Here is a 21,926-nt window from a genome sequence, read left to right on the forward strand (position 1 = left end):
AAAACTGCCATGTCTTCAACACCGCCTGTCATGAATGTGAATGAATGCGTTCCATACATGCACTAAATCCAAGAAGACGAGGACACCGTGTCCACAGAAGAAAGTAATTATCCAGAGGGATTAGAGCGGTGCTTATTTGTCTTTTTGATAAGACGTGGGGATTGAAAGCAGTATTTTAGTTAGTGTAAATGACGGACACGTGTAATTTATTGATGTACGTGCTTTGTTTGTTGGCTTTTTACACGGGTTGTCATGTTTGGATGGCAGACATGTGAAATGATGTTTTCAGTGTTGGCAAGTTCATCGTAAACAATTCAGTGCTCATTTATTATTAACGCAGTTTGAATATGCAGTGGATTTATAATATTTCCCGATCATTTGTTCGCTTTAATAAGCACGCAGTACAGAACACCCTGAGATCTGGACGGAAGGTGTTTTTTCTCCCCATCATAAAACTCTGAACTGAGCTCTTTGAAATTTGAAAGAACGAGAGAATGAGAATCCAGGACATTTATATAAAAAAGCAGACGTGTATTACTCAGTCGAAAACTAATGAATAATGTTATGATGAAGCAAAAGCAGTGTGTCGGATGGAAAAGTGTGTAACGCTGGCCTTGACTTTGTGATGACGATACATGAGCTCGAAGACTAGTTCCTGGAACACGTCTCCAAAGCGAGTGGAAAACCATCGGAGCAAACCCAGAAACCGTGAAAATGACTCCACTAGAAAAGAAGCTTTTTATTAATTAATTAATTAATAAAATTAGGGATGCACCGATCTGACTTTTTCTGTCCCGATACAGATACCTGAGCCGATACCAGAGTTTAACTCTACCTACTTTCTTAACTTTGTAAAAACAAATTATCACTAACACATAAATGTACCTGAAAGCTTATTTAATAAAAATGATGGTATCTTTAACCGGATGGACCGATTATCACCCGATCCAGCAATTTCAGTTTTGGGCCGATATCGGTATCGGCACATCTCTAATTATAATGGAATCATTGCTCTAATTAAGCTATATAATCAGATGAAGACATCTAAATGTAACATTGCTCCTTTTCTTTCATCAGGTTAGCATTGATTATTTAAGTGTGTGCAGAAATCCCCTCAGAGACTGTAGTATAGTGGTGCTATTTCTCCAGGACCCCTCCTGAGAGATGATGCCATCGCCCAGTTGCTCCACAGTTCTTCCTCCCACTAAGACGACTGTGATAGCGCTGAGCCAGGGGAGGGGGGGGGGGAATCAGCCGTGGGAGATTTAGGTGGAGGTTCCTGCAGCGAGGTGGATTACAGGCCATCTCGTCAACGGGGCAGCGGTTGGCACATCGGTCATCTTTTCTTTTTGTTTTCTCGTTCCCACCTTTAAAGACTCCACTTAATAGAGTGACTTCTTCCTCAAAATATTTGTGTTGCCTAGCAGCAGCATTGTAGGCAGGGGACAGAGGATGTCACAGCTCCCACTCCAACGTGCATTATTTACTGTGAATTGGCCCTTTGTTTGGCCAATGAAGCATCAAATTGCATTTGTCCAGATTTACTTGGGGACCACAAACAGGTTTAGCGCCGGCGAAATGAAAGAAAACATTGGCACCGGCAAACTGCGTTTCCAATATATATATATATATATATATATATATATATATATATATATATATATATATATATATATATATATATATTTTTTTTTTTGAGGCTGCTTTCAGCCACTGCACCGCATGTGGGACGAGACAAAGCGGGCGCACGATCTGCTGTTTTATCACAACAGTCGATAAAGTGACAGTGAACACCGCAGCAAATAAATGAACCTTTCATACCTTTTACGTTGCTTTACAGCGAGGCCTGTTATCGTCACATGACTTGACCTTTCTGTTCCATTACTGACCTCACGCTTGGTTATTCGTCTGACTTTTAAATGCCCCAAAAACAGCTCCAGTCCAAAGTGTTAAATTCAACCGACATTCTGAACCTTCCCGCGCTTTGAAAGATGTCCTGAGACCAGTAATTTAAAATATATAAGTATTTAATAAAAGAATAAGGATCATAAGCATATATTTCTGTCCCAGGCGGGCGCGCTCACGTGTCGTTGGGTCCACAGGCTATAATAACGATTTCTATGAATAAAAATCTGTTAAAATAATTAACTGTGTACCGCCTTCACGTGAGAGGACAAATGCCTTACAGAGTTCTGAAAGGTTAAGTACAATCCACACACTGAGCATAAAGCTTCTCCATTGGTTAGTATCAGGTGTGCATGCATATACCTCAACTACACAGCATGATATTTGCCTATCAGTACAAAGAGGCAGACTTCTCTAAGCAATAAACCACGATGCTATTTCCCTTATCTCTTCCCTTTTGGCCCTAAACAGTAAGATGGGCTCCTTCAAAATAAAAGCCTATCATCCGGTCACTTAGGGAGACCACTACTTTGACCACGCCTCCTTGGATCAATACATTCCATTCATACCTGAGTCATCTTTATAGTTATGATAACCATAAAACATAAAACAATCAGCATATAGTTACAATAATACTTATTCAGTGATTACACCTTTACAGTAACATACTTATACAGCGACAGTGACTTTTCACCTATGTTTCCCAAACACATTCCTTCAGAATATTCTTCACAATATCCCTTATTGATTATCATATCTTTCTTATGTATTAATTTAAAACATGGACTTTCCTATTTACATGTGCAAGTATATATAAAAAACCATTACAACTCTACAAAAGCGTTATGATTGACGGAGCTACCAATACCTCCTACCTGCAATTAATCTCGTCAAAGGAGTTTAAAGGTTTTCACCAAAAGTCTTCTTTTTCTTTTCCTCGAGCTCAGAATCAGAATGAGCTGCCACTCCATCGAATATTTCCTCAAATACAATATCGCCTTCGCGATCAATACACACTTTGTTTTTGTGTCTCTTTGCAGTTGTTGTGTATCCCTTTGTGGTTGCTTTGTGTACCGTTGTTGATTGTTTTTTGTTGTGTATCCCTTTGTGGTTGCTTTGTGTACCGTTGTTGTTTTTGTTTTTGTTGTGTATCCCTTTGTGGTTGCTTTGTGTACCGTTGTTGTTTTTGTTTTTGTTGTGTATCCCTTTGTGGTTGCTTTGTGTACCGTTGTTGTTTTTGTTTCTCTTTGTTGTTTTTTTCTTCTCTTTATGTTTGTTTTGTGTTTTCTTTGTGTTTGTTTCTCGCGTTTCAAATCTCAGCGGTCTCTTTCGGGGTCTGTTTTAGCCTTTTTAACTGAGCTCTTTCCTTCAAGAACTGTTCCCAGCCCAGTAACCCACTAACCCCCACGGGGCCCCTTTAGGCTCTTTAAATTAATGAATCATTCCAACCAATATTTCAAGTTCATCTGCAGTTTCTTTTGTGTGCGGCACGTGTCTGACACAGCCCGGCATCAGGTCCTACATGTCATAGTCCTGCGGCTGGGCATTTTTAAAGTCGTACGAATTACATTGAAAATAATTGTAGACACACAGAAGTCCCTCTCGGTAATTTCTTAATTACATAATTAACCCCGATGGTCTTGAGTTAAAGAGCTAGTAGTTAAAAGATGCGTCTGCAGGTCAGCTTCAACATCGTACCAAACCCACAGAGGCCCCTAATCATGCGATTTTAATCGACTTTAATCTTTTAGTTTTACACATGCAGCAGGGTAATAATAATTAACACACTTGTTGCAATAGGTCCAAATACTTTCACTGTAACTGTGGATTTTCAATGAAGTCAGAGCAGAATCACTTTTTTGTCGTATCCATTTGAGGCTTTTATTTGACGCGTCAGAAGTTTGAGTTTGATTGCCAAATACCTGGAGAAGGCTTTATGAATGTAATATGTGTAAGCAAAGAAATGGCTTTCGGTGTGTAGTTTGTGTAGTTTGGAGAAACATCTTTTATTTTAGCATTCTGCAAATCAATGGAGGCTATTGCAGCCCATCCTGCATCTGCCGGTGTCGAGATGTGTTTGTTGCTCACGTCTTTCATTAATGACGCAGGAAATTATTGATATCAAATAATAAGAAAAACATTAGCATTTGCTTTCAAGTGCCTGTAGCATAAGCCACTGTTGATAAATCTTTCCCATCAGTCATCGTCCAGTGTGTAGCTAGGCTACTGACGTAGCATGAAATTAGTTACCACAATGAAGGAATTAGAGGACCACAACAGAAATAAGTTATCCTTCATTGTGTTTGTGCATTTTCAATGTGTATATATGTCGCTGTGTACGATCATTTAAAAAAAAGATATAGGAATATGTATATATACTAAATCATATATATATATATATCGATGGCATGCTATGGCTATATTATTAATATAAGATAAAATGACATAATCCTTTATTAGTCCCACAGCGGGTAAAATATTTGCAGGATTACAGCAGCAAAGTGTAAGAGAGAAAACTAAAACGTATTAAAACGTAATTAGCAAAGTATAATAATAATCAAATGTACTTACACACGCGTTAAAGGTATAATAAAATTAAAATACAATATAATCAGACCCGAGTGGTTGGATCCACATTATTGCACATACGAGGTAGGAAACATGAAGTGTTTACATAACATGGATGTTATTATCTAGACATATTTATTCACATTACAGTGTAACAGTGAAATGCCAATGCAACAATAATGCCAGCTTGTTTGCTTCCTGGGGGGGGGGGGGGGGGGTTGTTGCCGTGATTTGAACCGGTCGATAAAAATGTCACATTGGATGTGAATGCATGTTCATCAGATCCTGAGTGACAGGCGGTATTACTTACTGACACAGACAGATCCCACCACTTACTGCTCCCAGCACAGCCGCCATGACACCGCCAGAAGGCTGCGAGTCCGTCCGACGGTCCATGCGGCGGCCCCCGGTCACGATTACTTTCGGGGGGTTGGGGGGGGGGGGTCACATTATTAAGAACCTGCAGCGGTCCGATAACACTGTGACGATAGATTAGACTGGGCGGTGATGGCCGTTCCTGCTGGGGAGGCTCACGTTATTTAATGCGGCCCGTCTTAATCCCGCACGCTGTCGGCGTAAAGTCGGCCAAAAAGTGCCATCTGCTCCCTGCACGTACGCTTCTTATACTTATACTTCTTTAATGTATTAAGTTCTGGAACTCTTTTTTTTTTAAAAAACGCTGTTGAGGTCTTTTTTGAAGGGGGAGAGTGAAAAAAAAAAAGAGAGCATACCATTTTTTTTATTTGTTGTGCCTCTTTTGAGAATAAGCAACGGGGTTTCTCAAGACATGTAGCACATCTTAATTGGCTCGTTAACCATTGTGTGTTGTGTTCTTATCAATTTCTCTTGGGTACCAGTACAATTTGTAACTGATTGTAAGCATCTCCTCCCACACAAGCCTCTCCACCGTCCCTCCCTCCCTCCTCCTGTTGCAGGCACACATTTTTCATTACAGAGATGAGGAAACGCCAGTTAACGGGCCGGAGCTTCTAGCGAACAGCATGCAAAGCACCGCGACTGTAATGGCTTTGGCATTGTTGGTTCAAGAGCTTGCACACATCTATGCTCCTGCACTTCTATAAATCCATAAATAAATGGACCTGTACTTGTGTAGCGCTTTTCTAGTCATTCGATCATTCAAAGCGCTTTAACATCATTCACACACTGATGGGAGGAGCTAAGGTTCCACCTGCACATCAGCAGTAACTAACATTCGTACACCCTAGGCACAGCTACGGGAGCAATTTTGGGTTTAAGTGTCTTGCCCACAGACGCAACGACATGGGCTATAGCGGAGCCGGGGATCGATACGCCGATCCTCTTGATTGAAGGGACGACCCTGCTCACCGCTGAGCCACAGTCACAAGGAAGTCAGTGATTTTCAGAAGCAGTCTTCTACATGTGAAGTTGTGGATGTCCACCTAAAAACTAACGCATTCTCAAATTGAGAAACCGGCCTTCGATGCACTTTAATTTTTGGCATTTCAGATTGCGTGTTGCCGCTGATGCAAAACTCATCTGTTTCACATTAAAAGCTGTTCAGCTGGCAGAATACTTTCCCCAGTCTTTTGTTGTGAAACGGCTATACATTAATACATTATGGCAAAACTGAATTCATGAGGCAAAACATTGTATGTGTTAAAAAGCAAAATGCAGCTTTCAGTGTCAATTTCCCATTTTATTTAAATAGCGCCGATAATCACAAATCACAAGGGCTGAATAATCTGTCAACGTTCGACATCCTCTACATTGGACGAGAAAAACCCACCAAAAAGAACGCTAACATAGGGGGACGGGATGTCAGGGGGACGGGATGTCTTATTCATTCACCAAACGTTTGTACTCGGCCAGCCGGTGTTTTCTCAAGCACAAAACAGTCAATATTGCAGTCCGGACCAACGAGGTGGACCGGCCTACAGCTCGGCCGCCCCAGAGCCACACCTCTAGAAGAAATAACAAATCAAAAGGTCGAAGCGTGGCTGAAAAGCTGCCCAGAGGTGCAGATTGGAGTGGGTAATTGGGTTCAGTAGTATTAGCAACCCTTTCACATCGCATGATTCAATATCAATACAAAGAAAAGGTAGGTCTTTCACCATTACGGCTCTGATGTGTTGCTCAGTTACGGGCGTCTTCCATGTAGGTCGGCGGAGAAGATTGGGATCATTGGGGTCAGGGAGTCTTTGTTCCAGAACCGAGGCACAAGCTAGAAAGTGAGCCGGTGAAAGCCAAACAACGTCAGCGTTGTCGAGTCATTGGTATTGATCAGCAAAGATATCAATACCCTGATGACATTATAGTCAGAGGGCTCGATTGTATCTGTAACTGTCAGGCGAAGCGTTTCGGATAAGCCCGAACAACAAGATAGACGCTTCAATTCATTCGGCTTCTTCTTTCTGATCCGCTGTCCCCGCAGTTCGGCTTTGGGTACGTTTTAGGAAACAAAAAACTTCCCGGTTTGCGGTTATACAGGAAAACCATGGTCACGGTTCAAGGACACCATCAAATGCGTGTTTGGAGAAGACGTGATGCAAAATTACCGTCTTCTGAGTCAAGAGTTATGAACACTTTGTTCCATCCGCCCAGATCCAGACACGCTTAATCTTCCTTCGTTGAGGACCTCTCACCGCTTCAGTACTCTGCATGTAAACACAGGTCCTTTTAAGTCGGGACAAACAACCAACGCCGTCGTTCTCGGGAGAGGACAGTGTGCTTTTCATGTTCTTCTTGTCAGAAGTGTGTGTGGGGGAGTGGGGTTTCTTTTTCTTTTTTTCCCAATGCAGAAGTGGATCTGGAACAAGATCAGACGCAGACTGAACTCCTCGGTGGATCCGTCTGACATTTGTGGGGGGGGGGGGGGGAATTCATTCGGCGCCGCAGAAAGAAACGATGCGCCCTAATGACGGATCGCGTAGTGACAGATCGCGGATGTCTGAATGACGATTGTCATGAAATTAAACAAAGAGAGCGAGGGAAACGTCTCCGTCTCCCATATCTGGAAAAACCTCGGAGGACTGTTTTGTAGTCGGCCTTCTGCTCGCTGCCTCGACCCTTCTGATCTCAATTTGTGGCTCATATTTCCACGTGTCGCTCAGCTGTAACGTAAAGAAGCATCGGCATCACGGTCGACATATTTATGTCGACGAAATACAAATGGGAGGTTTTATTTCATTCGAGGCTTCCTAACACCTTTTTCCGCGGTGCTCGTGATTAATGGGGCTGGCTCTGGGAAAACTTCCCCCTGACAAAACACATTAATACCATAAGACCTGTTTTACATTCCCTTCCCCGGCTACATCTAGCTATCGGTGGAAGTGCAGGAGACAAAACATTTGTCTGCATGCAAAATGACCCATCATCAAAAATGGAGACAAAGACATAAGAAACTATTGCCAGCGTCGTGGAAACACGTTTTCTCCGTTGACGAATGGACTCCCCACACTTCCATCGGATGCATCCCACATCTTCCTGCTTTGTTAATGATTAATGGGACAGACGTCTGATTTTGGGACGGGGGAACGTGCCTGACAACACACATCAATAATCAGAGCTGCTTAACATTCGGTTCACCTCGCTATCCATGCAAATGCAGGGAGAAAAAAACAAAAAACATTTGAGTTCATGCAGAACGGTTCTAGGGTTTTTTTTCTCCATTCAGGGCAGGCTGGAGCCGCGGCAACTTTTTTTTTAGTTTGGTTGTATTACATCGGGGACTCTTTCCCCATCTGGAAATCTGAGACTGCGCTGGGAAGAGCAATTGGCTTGTGCAAACTGTGTTGTTTTCCTCGATGCACATGTGTTGGTTTCATTACCATGTTCATGTTTTTTTTGTGGTTTTTTTTTGCTGTAGATCGGAACAATTTAATGAAAATATCAAACTTAGATTTTTTTTTTTGCCGGGGGTGGGCTGGATGTTGCCATTTAACTTGCAATAAAACATTTAATGATTTAGGCCTGTAGTCGTGTTCAGCATTGTATTGAGCAAGATATGATTTGTACTAAATATGATCACAGGCTCTTCCTACAGAATTAGATGAAATATATTGCATGGAAAACATGCTCAGTCTTTTGAGCTCCTATTGAAAACAATTTGATAACATTACCGGCAATAAAAACCATAACAGTTAACAGTAATGATAATGGACGGGGGTGCATCAGCGTTAAACAGAGAGCATAATTAAAAGAGAGGAAAGTGTAGTGCTTATACAGTACACTTATATAGTGTATTGTATATATGCATGGATCATTGCACAACACACGCTGTTGGGAGATTTGAACTCTTCCACTCGGTGGAATTTAAGAGGTCGTTATTACTGTAAGATTTGTCTGTCGAAACCTGGATGGAAAATATTTCCATCACACAGCCATGAAACAGTTTCCTCCGTAATAAAAATGGACACGTTTTGACAGCTCTGCAGACAACACGCACCCGTGGGTGATGAGCTTGAAAACAGCGATGCGATGATGTGCTGATGTTTATGAGAAGACTCCAACATTTACACTCCTCGGACGACCTGCTTATCTTCACAATGAGTATTTTTCACTGAATCTCAATCTGTGCTCTGAATGACTGAAGACGATCCATTGTTGAGATCGTCGCCGTCGCCATCATTCTGTAAATCCCCCCCCCAAAAAAAGATAATTTGCACCCGTATGTAAATCATTGCATTATGGGACTGAGATTCCTAGAGGAGGGATATTCAGTGAGACAGAACTACAAATTGATTCGGATGCTTAACTATTTATTACTACTGTCTTGAGTTCTGCTAGTGATGAATCTACTAATGCATCATCCTGATGAGTTGGACATCTAAATCTAAATGGAAATAAGATTTTAAAGATGCTGATCAGAGGTCAACAAAAAGTATCCTTCTAAAAATGAATATTACGCTAAATTGCGAGAACTGGTTTCGGTTACATCAGGTAATTTCTTATTTACTGGTAAGGTTAATGCTGTGGGCCGCGAGTCATTGAAGACTTTAGGACGACTGATCTTCGGTATTGGAATGATGTTAAAAAAATTCTTCCTCAGAGTCGGAGCAGAGCTGGAGTGGTCTTTGAAATGCATCGCTCAGATCATCCGCGCAGTCTCCTAATGTCCTTCCACACATCCCATCTGGCCCTTCAGCTTTGTTCACTTTGATCCCTTTCGATTTGATTTGATAGTGAGTCAGAGCTGTGTGTGTGTGTGTTTGTGTGGGGGGAGGGGCAGAGGTGGAGGGGGGGGGGGCAAAGTCGTGCACATGGATGTGTGTTACGGACGTGACGAATAGGAGTCCGCAGTAATTCAGTGGAAGCGTGACGAGAGAACGTCTTAAGTGGCTGGGTAATACAATTTAGCGAATAAGTTGGAGATGATAAGCCGCTGAGTCGGGGGTAAAAATTAGCAAAGGTCCATTTAGAGCTACGTCGGTAGCGGAAACGCTAACGGCAACAAGTGCGTTAAAAGAAGCAGGGGATGTCGAACGTGGGGGAAAAAAAAACAAAACCAAATCTGTCATAAATGGGAAGTAACGAGGACACGGGAACGAGACGGCACCGTTTCATCGGCATCCTCGGGAGGCGGCTAACGCATGCTGCGGCCCCGGCTAACGCATGCTGCGGCCCCCGGCTAACGCATGCTGCGGCACCGGCTAACGCATGCTGCGGCCCCCGGCTAACGCATGCTGCGGCCCCGGCTAACGCATGCTGCGTCCCCGGCTAACGCATGCTGCGGCCCGGCTAACGCATGCTGCGGCCCCGGCTAACGCATGCTGCGGCCCCGGCTAACGCATGCTGCGGCCCCGGCTAACGCATGCTGCGGCCCCGGCTAACGCATGCTGCGGCCCCCGGCTAACGCATGCTGCGTCCCCCGGCTAACGCATGCTGCGGCTCCGGCTAATGCATGCTGCGGCTCCGGCTAACGCATGCTGCGGCCCCGGCTAACGCATGCTGCGGCCCCGGCAAATGCATGCTGCGGCTCCGGCTAATGCATGCTGCGGCCCCGGCTAATGCATGCTGCGGCCCCGGCTAACGCATGCTGCGGCCCCGGCAAACGCATGCTGCGGCCCCCGGCTAATGCATGCTGCGGCTCCGGCTAATGCATGCTGCGGCCCCGGCTAATGCATGCTGCGGCCCCGGCTAACGCATGCTGCGGCCCCGGCAAACGCATGCTGCGTCCCCCGGCTAACGCATGCTGCGGCCCCGGCTAACGCATGCTGCGGCCCCGCGGTCGTGTTTATCGTTTGACATCATGACGTCCATATGACACGCACGTTCATGTTCCCCCCTGAGAGGGTGAATTGGTAATGACTTTTGTGACGTCGGCGTGCGCGTGGCAAACATTACTCCTCCTTAGCGTGTTAGCATGTTGGCGTTGAGCGTCACTAGCTTGGCTGAGAGACTCGCCTCATTGGAACCTGGATGGGGAAGGTGGGGCCGATTATGACGTTATCCGCGCCGGTCAGTGATTTTAATCCTTGTCCGGAGCACAAATGTGGGTCATCTTTCACCCCCACTTTATTAATTACAGCCCGCAATTACCTCCTAGACTCACTTTTTTTCTGCATAAAGTGCTGCTTTTTAATTAATCAGCTCAGAGTTAAACGTTTTTTGTGTGGAAATGGAGTAATAAGGCATTTTCTTTCCTTCTAAAACGTGTCTCTCAATACCCGTACTAAAATACCTACATCTTTAAAATGGCTCACAAATCATATTACAAATGATGAATGACATTATATAAGTGCCGTGTCCTTGTTCATCACAATGAATGAACATTGAATCACCTCTCTGCATATAGTTACAGAAACGATACATGCTGGTCGGTCTCCTCCAGGGATTTATTGACAATAAGAAGAATATCTCACTGTGCCTGCGGTGGTTTCCTGCCTTCGTGTCAATCACAACAAAAAGCAAAAAACGGTCCCTTTTGTAAAGTCGTTTTATTTTTATTTTTTTGATGATGATGGGCCAGTTTGTTCTCTCGGATGACCGGGGGGGTCATCCGAGAGTGGATGCCGGTCGCATACTCAAATCAGGATGTATAAACATCAATAGCTAGAAAAAAGCGCACTGTGACCATTTGTTTGTTTCTTCTTTTCTTTTTAAAAAGAAATGTATAAATAACACGTTGCTGCCGGGCAAAAAAAAAAAATTCAAAAATGAACCCCTCTCACCTTCAGAATGTCAGGACACGGAGAAACAGCCCCCATTTCAACATTTTTTGACCACTCTGCATCTCTTGTTTCGTCCTCTGAAACCAGAACCAGGGGTCGCACGCTGTTTCCATGCCCTCTGACAAACCACGGAAGAAATAAAAAGCATGCGAATCAAAAGAAGGATTTTTTTCTTTTCTTTAATAAATTGTTAAGAGCACAAAAAATACATTTTTATTTGATATAATCCACCTTTAGTTTGATGAACTACATCTAAGGGCTCACCTGGTATATTCTGACTTCATTCCTCCATGTATTTAAATCCCGGGAGAAGACCTTCGCCCACACCTTTCAATCTCTCAACGAGCCTCCAAATCCTCTTCACGTGCTCGAGCGAGAACTGAAAGTCAATATCTGTGAAAATGAATTACTCCTCCGTCAAAGCCGTGAGACTATGAGCGCCGGAGACTCTCGTATAGATGTGATGCCATCAAATGTGAAATCTGGAGCTTTTTATTCCCCGAGTGATATTATTATTATTTTTTTTTTTAAAGTTATGGAGCAAAAAGATTTCACAGAAAATCCCTCTGGATTTCGTCCGTGTTGCCTTCGACATCTCTTTCTTTATTCATCCCGTCTGGTGCAGTTTCAGCTACTGAATGTTGATAATAAAAGAGATTCTTTGACGTTAAATCTCCTTTTTTTATCTTTTTTACAAAGCAGTTGTTTTTGTCTCGTAATGTCTTAATTTGTATTATTATTTGTACATTATTTAATGAAGTACACCAGTGCACAAGCCTTGTCTGGACTTTAAACTGGGACTCTCACATGCTGTATGTAAAGTTTTTTTCTTGAATTTCCTAAATTCATCCACGTAAAGTAAAACAGGTAGTCCGATTATTATTCATGCGAGGTCTCCTTTTTACCCTTTTTTTGGTTCTCTTTTGTTTTACACAAGGGAACAATCATTCGTACGGACCCATCCACTGTGAGAAGATCATCCTCGACGACTCAAAATGTGCTCCGTGGCGCATTAGTGATTCGAGTTTAGCGATGATAATTGGGACTTGCGTCTCGACTTTCTCCCCGTGCATGTTTTTACCTGACTCTTATTAGAGACTTGACGCTGGCATGCATGCATGCGCGTCTGCGTGATTGTGTCAAGTGTCGGCGCTTATTTTCCCTTTCGAGAGGACACGCGGCGCGCGCTCCCTTCGGCTCAGTGGAGATACCTTTTTATCAAGTGTATAATACGACTTCAAAACTGCAGAACTGTATTTCTTAAATTGCTCACAAGAAGCGCGGCTAAGCCGGGCGGAAAAAAACAATTTCCACACAACAGGAGAAGAAAAAGAAGAAGAAGAAGAGGAAGAAGAAGAAAAAAAAGCCCCACTGTAACTACACCCTGCAAAGTTGATGACTTCTCAAAACTGAAGATTAGGGGTGAAAATCACAGCTTGCACACTGCTTCCTCTGAAGTGTGAACAGACGCTTTGCTGTCTCAGCGTAGTGAACTCTGATCAGCGGCGGGGGTTGCCAGCCTTCACTTCGGAGAAGGTCGTTGGGGGAAACGAGACGTGTTGTCAAAAGCGGGGAGTTGCCACCTGGTCGAGGACACATTCTGCTCTCACATCTACCTAGAACCCCTCAATGCCTCTGGGGGGGGGGGGGGGCCTTCAAACCGATCGAGTCAACAGAAGTGGGGCCTGTTCATTGAAGTGTCTATTACGAGTGTCCCCAGGTATGTGCTTGTCAACCTCGCTGCCTGAGACAATAACCGACCCCCTCGGTCTGCATGCAAAAATACGCCGGGGTATTTTTCGTCAGACATCGGGATCTCTTCGTGAGCCTCCGCTGTGCATCGGGCTGATGATAAACGGACGCTTTGTTTTTTTCCGTTTACGAGAAGGAGAGCGTCTTTTTTTCCCCGAGTCTTAAACTACAAACCTCTTTCGAAATGGCCAAGATGAATTTCTAAATCAGGAAAGAGTCGTCGTAAAACAAACTTTCCCACCAATCTTTTTTCATCATACGGAGGGGTGGCGCTCGGGAAATTTGTTAAGAGCGCAAAGGGTCCCGCTATGGCTTGGTCATGTTTCCTCACGTGTGGTAAATTTATCTCCAGCGTGGATCTGCCGTTAGCCAAATATATAGAAGAGTTTGTGGAACCCTGAACACCAGCTGCACACCAGTAAAGGAAAGAGAGAGGTGACCTTTTTCATGCTGAAAACGAAAACCCCAGGAGGTCCGCCTGCTTTGTCAGTCATGAAAAGCTGGTGTATGAAAGAGAAAAAACTCTCCCTTACTCTATTTTATTCTGGGATTTCTTATCGCCAGCAGGTTACAGACTATCTATGCTCTGTAGTAGTCGAACATGGTTTGAACCAGCGGCTCCCGACCCCCTTTTTTTTGGGGCAGATGTATCCCCACAGCCCCGTCACATGAACTCAAGTGCATCGCAGACGTTCCAAGAGAGCTCCCCTTCAACTGGCTTCACACTGGATGACGTGTGACACCATTCACTATCTGCAGGTGGACATTTGTAGCAGTAATCTTTTCATAGTTAAACTGTGATTGCATTCATACTACTACAATGGAGTTGCAGAAGCTGAAAGTTTCTTTCAGTGTCCCGACAGCCGTGGCCAGAGGTATTGTTGTCCGTCTGGTTCTCATTAACATATCTCAGGAACACAAACATCCGCTTCCTCTCAAGGATGCACCGATTTGAATTTGGTCCTCGAGGTCATTGACCTGATATCTCGGGAACGAGCACCTTTCAGCGATATAAAACATCTCACTTGCCACAAAAAACGTCCAAAAAAACGTCCAAATAACGCACATAATTCAAGTGGCTCTTCGTGACAATGAGCCGTAGACTGCAACTCGAAAGAGCCGACGTGTGCTCACACTTGCGGACCAGCCAGTGTCGTGAAAAAAAATTGCATCAGCTAGATATCTACGTTGCTTTTCCAGAATTCGAAATGAGCAAAATCAGGGCTGACGGAAAGCAAGAACACGACTAAGGTCCATTCACAAGGTCCTCATGTCCATATACAAGCATATATTTCTGTCCCAGGCGGGCGCGCTCACGTGTCGTTGGGTCCACAGGCTATAATAACGATTTCTATGAATAAAAATCTGTTAAAATAATTAACTGTGTACCGCCTTCACGTGAGAGGACAAATGCCTTACAGAGTTCTGAAAGGTTAAGTACAATCCACACACTGAGCATAAAGCTTCTCCATTGGTTAGTATCAGGTGTGCATGCATATACCTCAACTACACAGCATGATATTTGCCTATCAGTACAAAGAGGCAGACTTCTCTAAGCAATAACCTTTTGGCCCTAAACAGTAAGTAGTTACAATAATACTTATACAGTAACATACTTATACAGCGACAGTGACTTTTCTCCCATGTTTCCCAAACACATTCCTTCAGAATATTCTTCATAATATCCCTTATTGATTATCATATCTTTCTTATGTATTAATTTAAAACATGGACTTTCCTATTTACATGTGCAAGTATATATTAAAAAAACCATTACAACTCTACAATCCCCAGTTTATCAATGACTTGTGCATTTAGACTCTCATTTGAAACTTGTTATAGTTATTGGCACGTTAACTTGGCTTTAACACGTCCTATAGGGTATTTTGGCTCAAAAGAAGAAAAATGACAACAAAGAAAAGCACCAAAAGCAACACAGTCCCACAGCGATGCGCAGAAAATAGTCGTGTGATGTTACATAAGCGGAGACAGTTTCATCTTGGAGCTGCTAGCACTGTGAAATGACCAGAATGAGTGTCAGAATCTACACTCTCCCTTTTTGTTATTTGAAACTCTCGTTTCTCCCGTCCTGCGTGTCATGTAAAAGTCCTTTTTATTTGCCTTCCAGGTTGATCATTACAGGATGGATGACACGTGAGTCACTTACCTCTCCGAGTCAACAGGACCGCCCTCAAGCTGACAGAGCCAGCGCATTCACATCCCTTTTGTCTTTTTTTATAAAGAAACCACATCGATGACTTTCATCGAGGACGTTCATGAACAGGATATGCTGTGATACTTTTTTTGTTGATTTCCGACTGCGACGGCCATGGTCTTTCCCCAAGCGGAGGAAAATCAGGACTTTGGCTCTGCTGTTTTGCGTCGTCACATTTACAACGTTCCTGTTCAGTTACACTTTCAGGGACCCGTCGCTCTACTTCTTCAAGTACGCTTTCCGCCTGTCGGATAACTTGTTCTCCAAAGGGCCGTGCGCCTGCCGGCGGTGCGTGGCGGAGGCGGAGGACGACCCCTGGTTCGCCGAGCGCTTCAACCAGTCCGTCCACCCTCTGATGACCAGGGAGAACAGCGTCCTCTCGGATGAAACCTTTAAATGGTGGCAGGTAAGACCCGGTGCGTTCGGGGGGGGGGGGATTTGCGTTGCCATCCTACAGAGGATTTAAAGAAAAAGAAAGAAAGAAAACATGCACATTTAAGTTTCAAGGTTTCAAGGTTTTAATTGCCATTTGTGCCCTAGATCAACAGTCCAGACACATTGGAGGCCTCTCCGAGTCAACAGTTTAGAAATAACACTATAATAAGAATAAGAAGAAATACAAAATATAAAAGAAAACACTCTACAGAAGGTGGTAGTGTGTACAGAAAGGTGCTGATATGTACAAGAACAAGAAAGGTGCTGATATGTACAGTTTTGGATACGGTTTTACATAATAATATATGTGTAGTGATTTAGCTTCTGGGTGCTAGAAAGGGAAAAAAAAGCCTGTGAATAAAGAGCAGAGATCACACCGCCGCACAATTTGTTCTCATTTAGCGAGGGAGACGGTGGAAATGTAAATTTGTTCCCACGTCTGTAGACGAACGGAGAGATGTTCCATCATAACTTGTGAACATACCATAAATGACTGCACAGTTTATTCCCAACAAGTCTGGTTTTATATGACACGTGTTTCATTATACTATAGTCATGGGTAATGATTACCTGACAGGTCTCATGTACCAGGACATAAAACGTCCGATGGCGACTTTAATCACCCCGTTTGTAATCAATTAAGCTCGCCTATTTTATTGTTTTATTTTTTTATTTGCAGAGTGAGACATCGCTCTTTTTTTATGCGATTAATTCGCACGTCGACATATTTCTGTCAGCTGATGTTTCTGTCATGAGTTTTTTTTTGCAGAGGAGTCGCCCCCGGTGGCCATTAGAAAGAATGCAAGTTCAAGACACTTCCCTCTTCCGCCTGGTATGAATAGTTTTGATACGAAATATTCCCGGTGTATGAAGGCCTTTATGCATTCAAGCTAGATATGGAGCTATAGATCCAGCATGGGGTTAGTTCATTTTAGCATAAACGTCCGTCCAAAGGTAACAAAATAAAACAAACCAGCATGTCTAAAGCTGCCGAATTAACCTGATTAATGCACATGAAAACAGAAAAGTGGAAAATGACATGTTTTTAAGTGACTTTGACGTCTGTGACTCAAGATTGTATAGAATAAACTACTTAGATTTGAACTATCTTTCAAAAGTTAACGTGCTGCACGTATTTTCAGCATTCGCTTTGCAAGTTATTTGAAGTTAGAAAAATGCATTTCCAGTTCCAGACTCCATATGTACTGTATGTGCTGCAGTCCTGCAGGAGGAGTTGTTATCTCTTCTTCTTCTCCCATGATGCATTTGGTCACCGGTGAGATCGACGAGTGTCGGGCGTCAAATAAAAACCTTCGGGTTCAAAGTGACTGACCCAAAACAGCCGGTATCTACTTTTTTAAAAACATTTACCTGGAGTTATCTTTAAGAGTTAAAGTGTTTTACGGAAGCCTGTTTAAATCCGTTGTTCGCGTAAATTGAATTCACGGCAGCTGTGTTAACTTATTACGTACTGGCCTTAATTTAATTCTATGTATATATATATATATATATATATATATATATATATATATATATACTGTACTTACTGTTCGTCCCATTAGGACAGCTCTGTGAATTAGGAAAAGACATTTTCACAAAATTGATGTCAAACAATTATCCTACCTTTTGTCTGGAAGCCATCCAGGGCCTTAGGCAGTTTCCCACATTCACCTCACACACCCGTGTCCAATTAGAGGCAAGAATAGAAAAATTACTGCAAGGTTGCCTCCTGTCACTACTCATTTCGGGAAACGCTTCTCACCGGGAGCTCGATGAGGCGAGTGTCACATATCACCGGTAGCCCGGCCAGATGGTTTGCTGCGCCGCTTGCTGCAAGGCGAGGTCACGACCTCCAGGTGGACCCGGGCTCTTTCCCACGATGGGATGTCAAAAGCACGGCTAAGTCCGTAGAGGAGAGTTTCGAATTAGGCGGAAAATGCGTTGCGTAATCTTGCGAGGTTTTTTTTTTTTCTGAAGATTTATGTTAAAGTAGAGTTTAGTCATATTTATATATCAATATATATCAATTAAATTGTATTGCTCATAATTAATGCGTCCCCAGGATTCTATTGACAAGGTGACACTATGTATTCAGGGTTTCCAGCTGCCACAGCACAGTATATATATATATATATATATATATATATATATATATATATATACGGTCTACAGTGCACACGCATTCCTGCATTTATTTTCTGTCTTTCCGAGTTCAAAGCCTCCAGAAGAAGGCCATGCCAAAAGAGCCCCCGCAGACGGAGCTAAGCCGCCCTCCCCAAGGTTATTTCAGAAATGTGCTCGGTGTCTCGGGCTCCGCTGCCCTTGTTCAATCACTTCAACTTAAAGTGGCCCCGGAGCCCGGGCTCTCTCGCTCGCTCTCTCTCTCTCTCTCTCTGAGGTCTGTCTCTGTCACCAGTGGCTGCAGTCGGAGAGGCAGCCGGCCAACTTCACCGAAGTTGTGGAGGAGCTGTTCCGAGTCATCCCCGACGAGGTGCTGTACATGGACGCCGGCCCCAAGCGCTGCAGGACCTGCGCCGTGGTGGGGAACTCCGGGAACCTGAAGGGGGCTCGGTACGGCGGCCTCATCGACTCGTGTGATGTCATCATCAGGTCCGTGAACACTCCGGTCTATGTTTTTATGTGTGTGTTTTTTTTGGAGAATATTTGAGTGACTACGACGTGATCTGTCTTCAGGTTTTTTGTAGCTTTGGCTTAATTGTCTATCAGCGATGACGGCCATTGTTCCCACCCACCAAAGTCAATGCCGAGGTCTTCTCCTACGACAATTTTAAAGGAAGTTTGTGAATAAAGCAATAATTTAGCCAGATTATGTAAACCTACTTTGTTTGGAGGTGGAAATATCGGTAACACTTCCTCTGGCGAAGACACCTTTGAGCACCCTGACGTGTGCTCCGTTTTCTTTTTTTAAGGGTCATTGTGGATTGTTGAATTATTCAGTGTTATGGGTGTGGAGGAGGTTTTTAAACGAGCGTTTCGGACCATCACTTAAACGCAGTTGCACATTTACACAAATAGAGAAGAAATTGAAAATGTCTGTGGTTGGTGTTGACCCTCAGCATCTCTAAAATCCTGCTCTCACGCCATGGGAAACGTGTGTGTGTACACAACTACAGCAAGCACAGTAGGTCAAAGTTGAACTTGAGCAAATATTAACATTTTAAAACGGAAATGTTAGTGGGGGTTTTTCCGCGGTTTTAATTACAATTAATAGAGAGAGAGGGGGTTGGGGTGGGGGGGGTGGCATGCAACAATGTTATCACAGTGCATGCATCTTAACCACTAAGCCACCTGATACAGAGCTTCAACCGACTGGACTCATTCTTCATTCATAAGCAGGTTTTGGATGCTTTTATTTTGTTATCTCCTGCAGCACTTCTAAAACAAAACATGAGAACAAATCAACTGCAACGTTTCCGTCACATTGTTTGCATACAGCGATGTTCAGTTTTTTTTGTTTTTTTTCTTATTTAATTGAGACAAACACTGAAAGAATAACTTTTTTTAAATTTGGCTCCCTGTGTAACATCTCTCTCTCTCTCTCTCTCTCTCTCCCACATTGATTTCTGCCACTTCACAGCGTGCGCTCACACATTCGCACACATCCTCTTTCTGGGCTCGATATATATATATATATATTTATATATAAAAACATGGGAAAATGATCTTGACAGAGAAACAGATAACAACAAGCGAGTTTGAGTATTCAGATGTTTATTCAGTGCCTCGGGGCGGCGGGGAACAAGAGAGGAGTGTGTCGCTCCTGTAATCTGTTACACCAATTGCAGCTCTGCAGAGAATGAATTGGAAAAGATGGAAAAAAACACGACAAGGAGATTCTTTCTTTTTTTTTTTTTTTGGAGGGGTTGTGGTTGAGCTCTCTGCTGCAGAATAGAAATTGCTTCCTTCGTGAGAAGAATTAAGCTAATTTGGACGTCAAAGGACTTCCATCCAATATCTCCAAGTCACAGATTTGTGTCTCGCGCTGTCATTTTTAGCATGTTTAGTGTGAATAAATACTGATCTGCAGGGGCGGAATATGCAAATTCCTAAAGAGAGGATTGGCATTGTTCTTTGACTGTTATATAACAATTTTGGAAAATGGTACAGTCTTATAAAATCCACATTATTTCTGCACGGGATGGACGGATGTAAATGAAGGAGATATTTATCGTCAGCAATAGAAAATAACACTTGTTTTTAAGCTAGTGTGTGAAGTGGATGACAGCGATGTGCTATCAGTCTAGAGATGACACGGACACACAGTCTGGTGAGTGTGTACACAGACTGAAAACCAATGCCTTTCACATATCCACAATGCAATTCACCCACATCCTCTAAAGCCTCCTTTTTTAGACCATTATGAATATTAAAAGGCATCGGCCTACCGGCTAAAGCCCCTTGTTTGCTCAGCAGATTGCGGTGGTGAAATTGATTTGAATCATAAAGAGAGCCTTTTCATCCGCCTGACAAAAAAAAAAAAAAAAGAAAAAAGCTTCTGAATGATCTTTCAATGTGGTTTTGAAGCACTAATAATAATAATTTAATTTTTTTTTTTTTTTAAAAAAGCATCTGAAAATTGGATTTGAATTATGCTTTTGTTCTTCAAAAACATAGTAATTGACAAGCCGGTGCATTCTTTGGACATCTTATCGTAGGGAAACTTAAAAGTACACAGCATAACCATTTCCACTTTGTATTTGATTGCAGATTTTTTTTTTTAATCGTATCTACTAAATGTGAAAATATGGCTAACGGCTAACTTTATTTAGTTGAAGACGCAGACAGAGGATTCACGCCTCATCTCTCCTGGAGTTCGGACACACGGGGAAAAGATAACGACAAACTAAAATGGCCACGTAGACGCTCGTCTCGCTCCGCGATCAATTAAGTGTAATGGAGAGTGCAACTTCAAGGTGAGGTGAATTGTGTGTGTAAATATGTCGTGAATAACACGGCAGAAACAAAGCAAATGAATCTGCGAGCGCTCGTCTGTACACTAAATACTTCTTCTACTTGTAGGGGTCACAGATGGTAATTATAACAACACATTTGGATGTTGTAAAAAGTTTTTACTTTCGTTGGAAATAATGGAAATAAGTGAGTAAATAAGTCAACTTTGAAGACGGGAATTTGGATGAATTATATTATATTTTGTATCAATTCATGTGAAAGTTAAAAAAAAAACATCCTCCGCCACCCGAATAATGTATTCTTCATCAGTTGATTTGTATGCTTGACCCGTCTCACTAGTAACATCTTGCACTTCAGTAAGCTAATGGAAGAAAGCATTACATTTAATTATCTATTGGGTGGACTTTAAATGGTAACCGCCACTCTACCTCTAAGCCACAGCTGCCCCGTTAGGCTACGTTACATAACCATTTTTTACCCAAACCACCATCTTTTCCTTTAACCTTACCAAGTTGTTTCAAATTTTAATTTATTTTGCACAAAAAAAACCCCGTTATAAACATGTTTCTCGTGGAAAATGGCCACAACTGAAAACTGACAATAGAGGGGAAGCCGGAGTGTCATAGGTGTAAAATTGTACGTCCGCTTACCATCTGCCGTATGTGCCGAGTTGGGACTGAAAACATGAACATTACATTACTCTATAGTGGGCTGTACATTCGGACGCCTACTGATCAATCGTGGGAAAGTTTCCAGAAAGTTTTCCGTTTATAGGGTAAATTATTACCGGGTGTCGTTTTTACTCTTTCTGACAAAATGCCAGAGGGAGCGGTTAAAACATCAAAAGCCGACACCGATTACAGTCGTTTGAGTTTGAGTCGTCTGCAGGATAAAGGTCACGACGGCCTAAACGCTTTTTCTGATCGACAGACGATCCAGTTAAGGTTTGATGGCAAATGGGCGTCATG

General features: G+C 42.9%; 1 protein-coding gene across 2 annotated transcripts in view; it reads left to right on the top strand.

Moving 5' to 3' along the window:
• Positions 1–21,926, top strand: part of LOC117738950 (CMP-N-acetylneuraminate-beta-galactosamide-alpha-2,3-sialyltransferase 1-like) — a 42,858-nt gene that overhangs the window by 12,936 nt on the left and 7,996 nt on the right. The window contains exons 2-4 of one of the 2 annotated variants that reach the window (XM_034545150.1): positions 15,505–15,530; positions 15,787–15,997; positions 18,443–18,636. In XM_034545150.1, coding sequence (XP_034401041.1) covers positions 15,520–15,530; positions 15,787–15,997; positions 18,443–18,636 — 416 coding nt within the window. In that variant the 5' untranslated portion in view covers positions 15,505–15,519. Of the gene's footprint in view, positions 1–15,504; positions 15,998–18,442; positions 18,637–21,926 lie in introns of both variants that reach the window. The other variant, XM_034545149.1, reaches the window with a different exon arrangement.

The sequence above is a fragment of the Cyclopterus lumpus genome, chromosome 11 (assembly GCF_009769545.1).
Source record: "Cyclopterus lumpus isolate fCycLum1 chromosome 11, fCycLum1.pri, whole genome shotgun sequence".
Classification (NCBI taxonomy): Eukaryota; Metazoa; Chordata; class Actinopteri; order Perciformes; family Cyclopteridae; genus Cyclopterus; species Cyclopterus lumpus.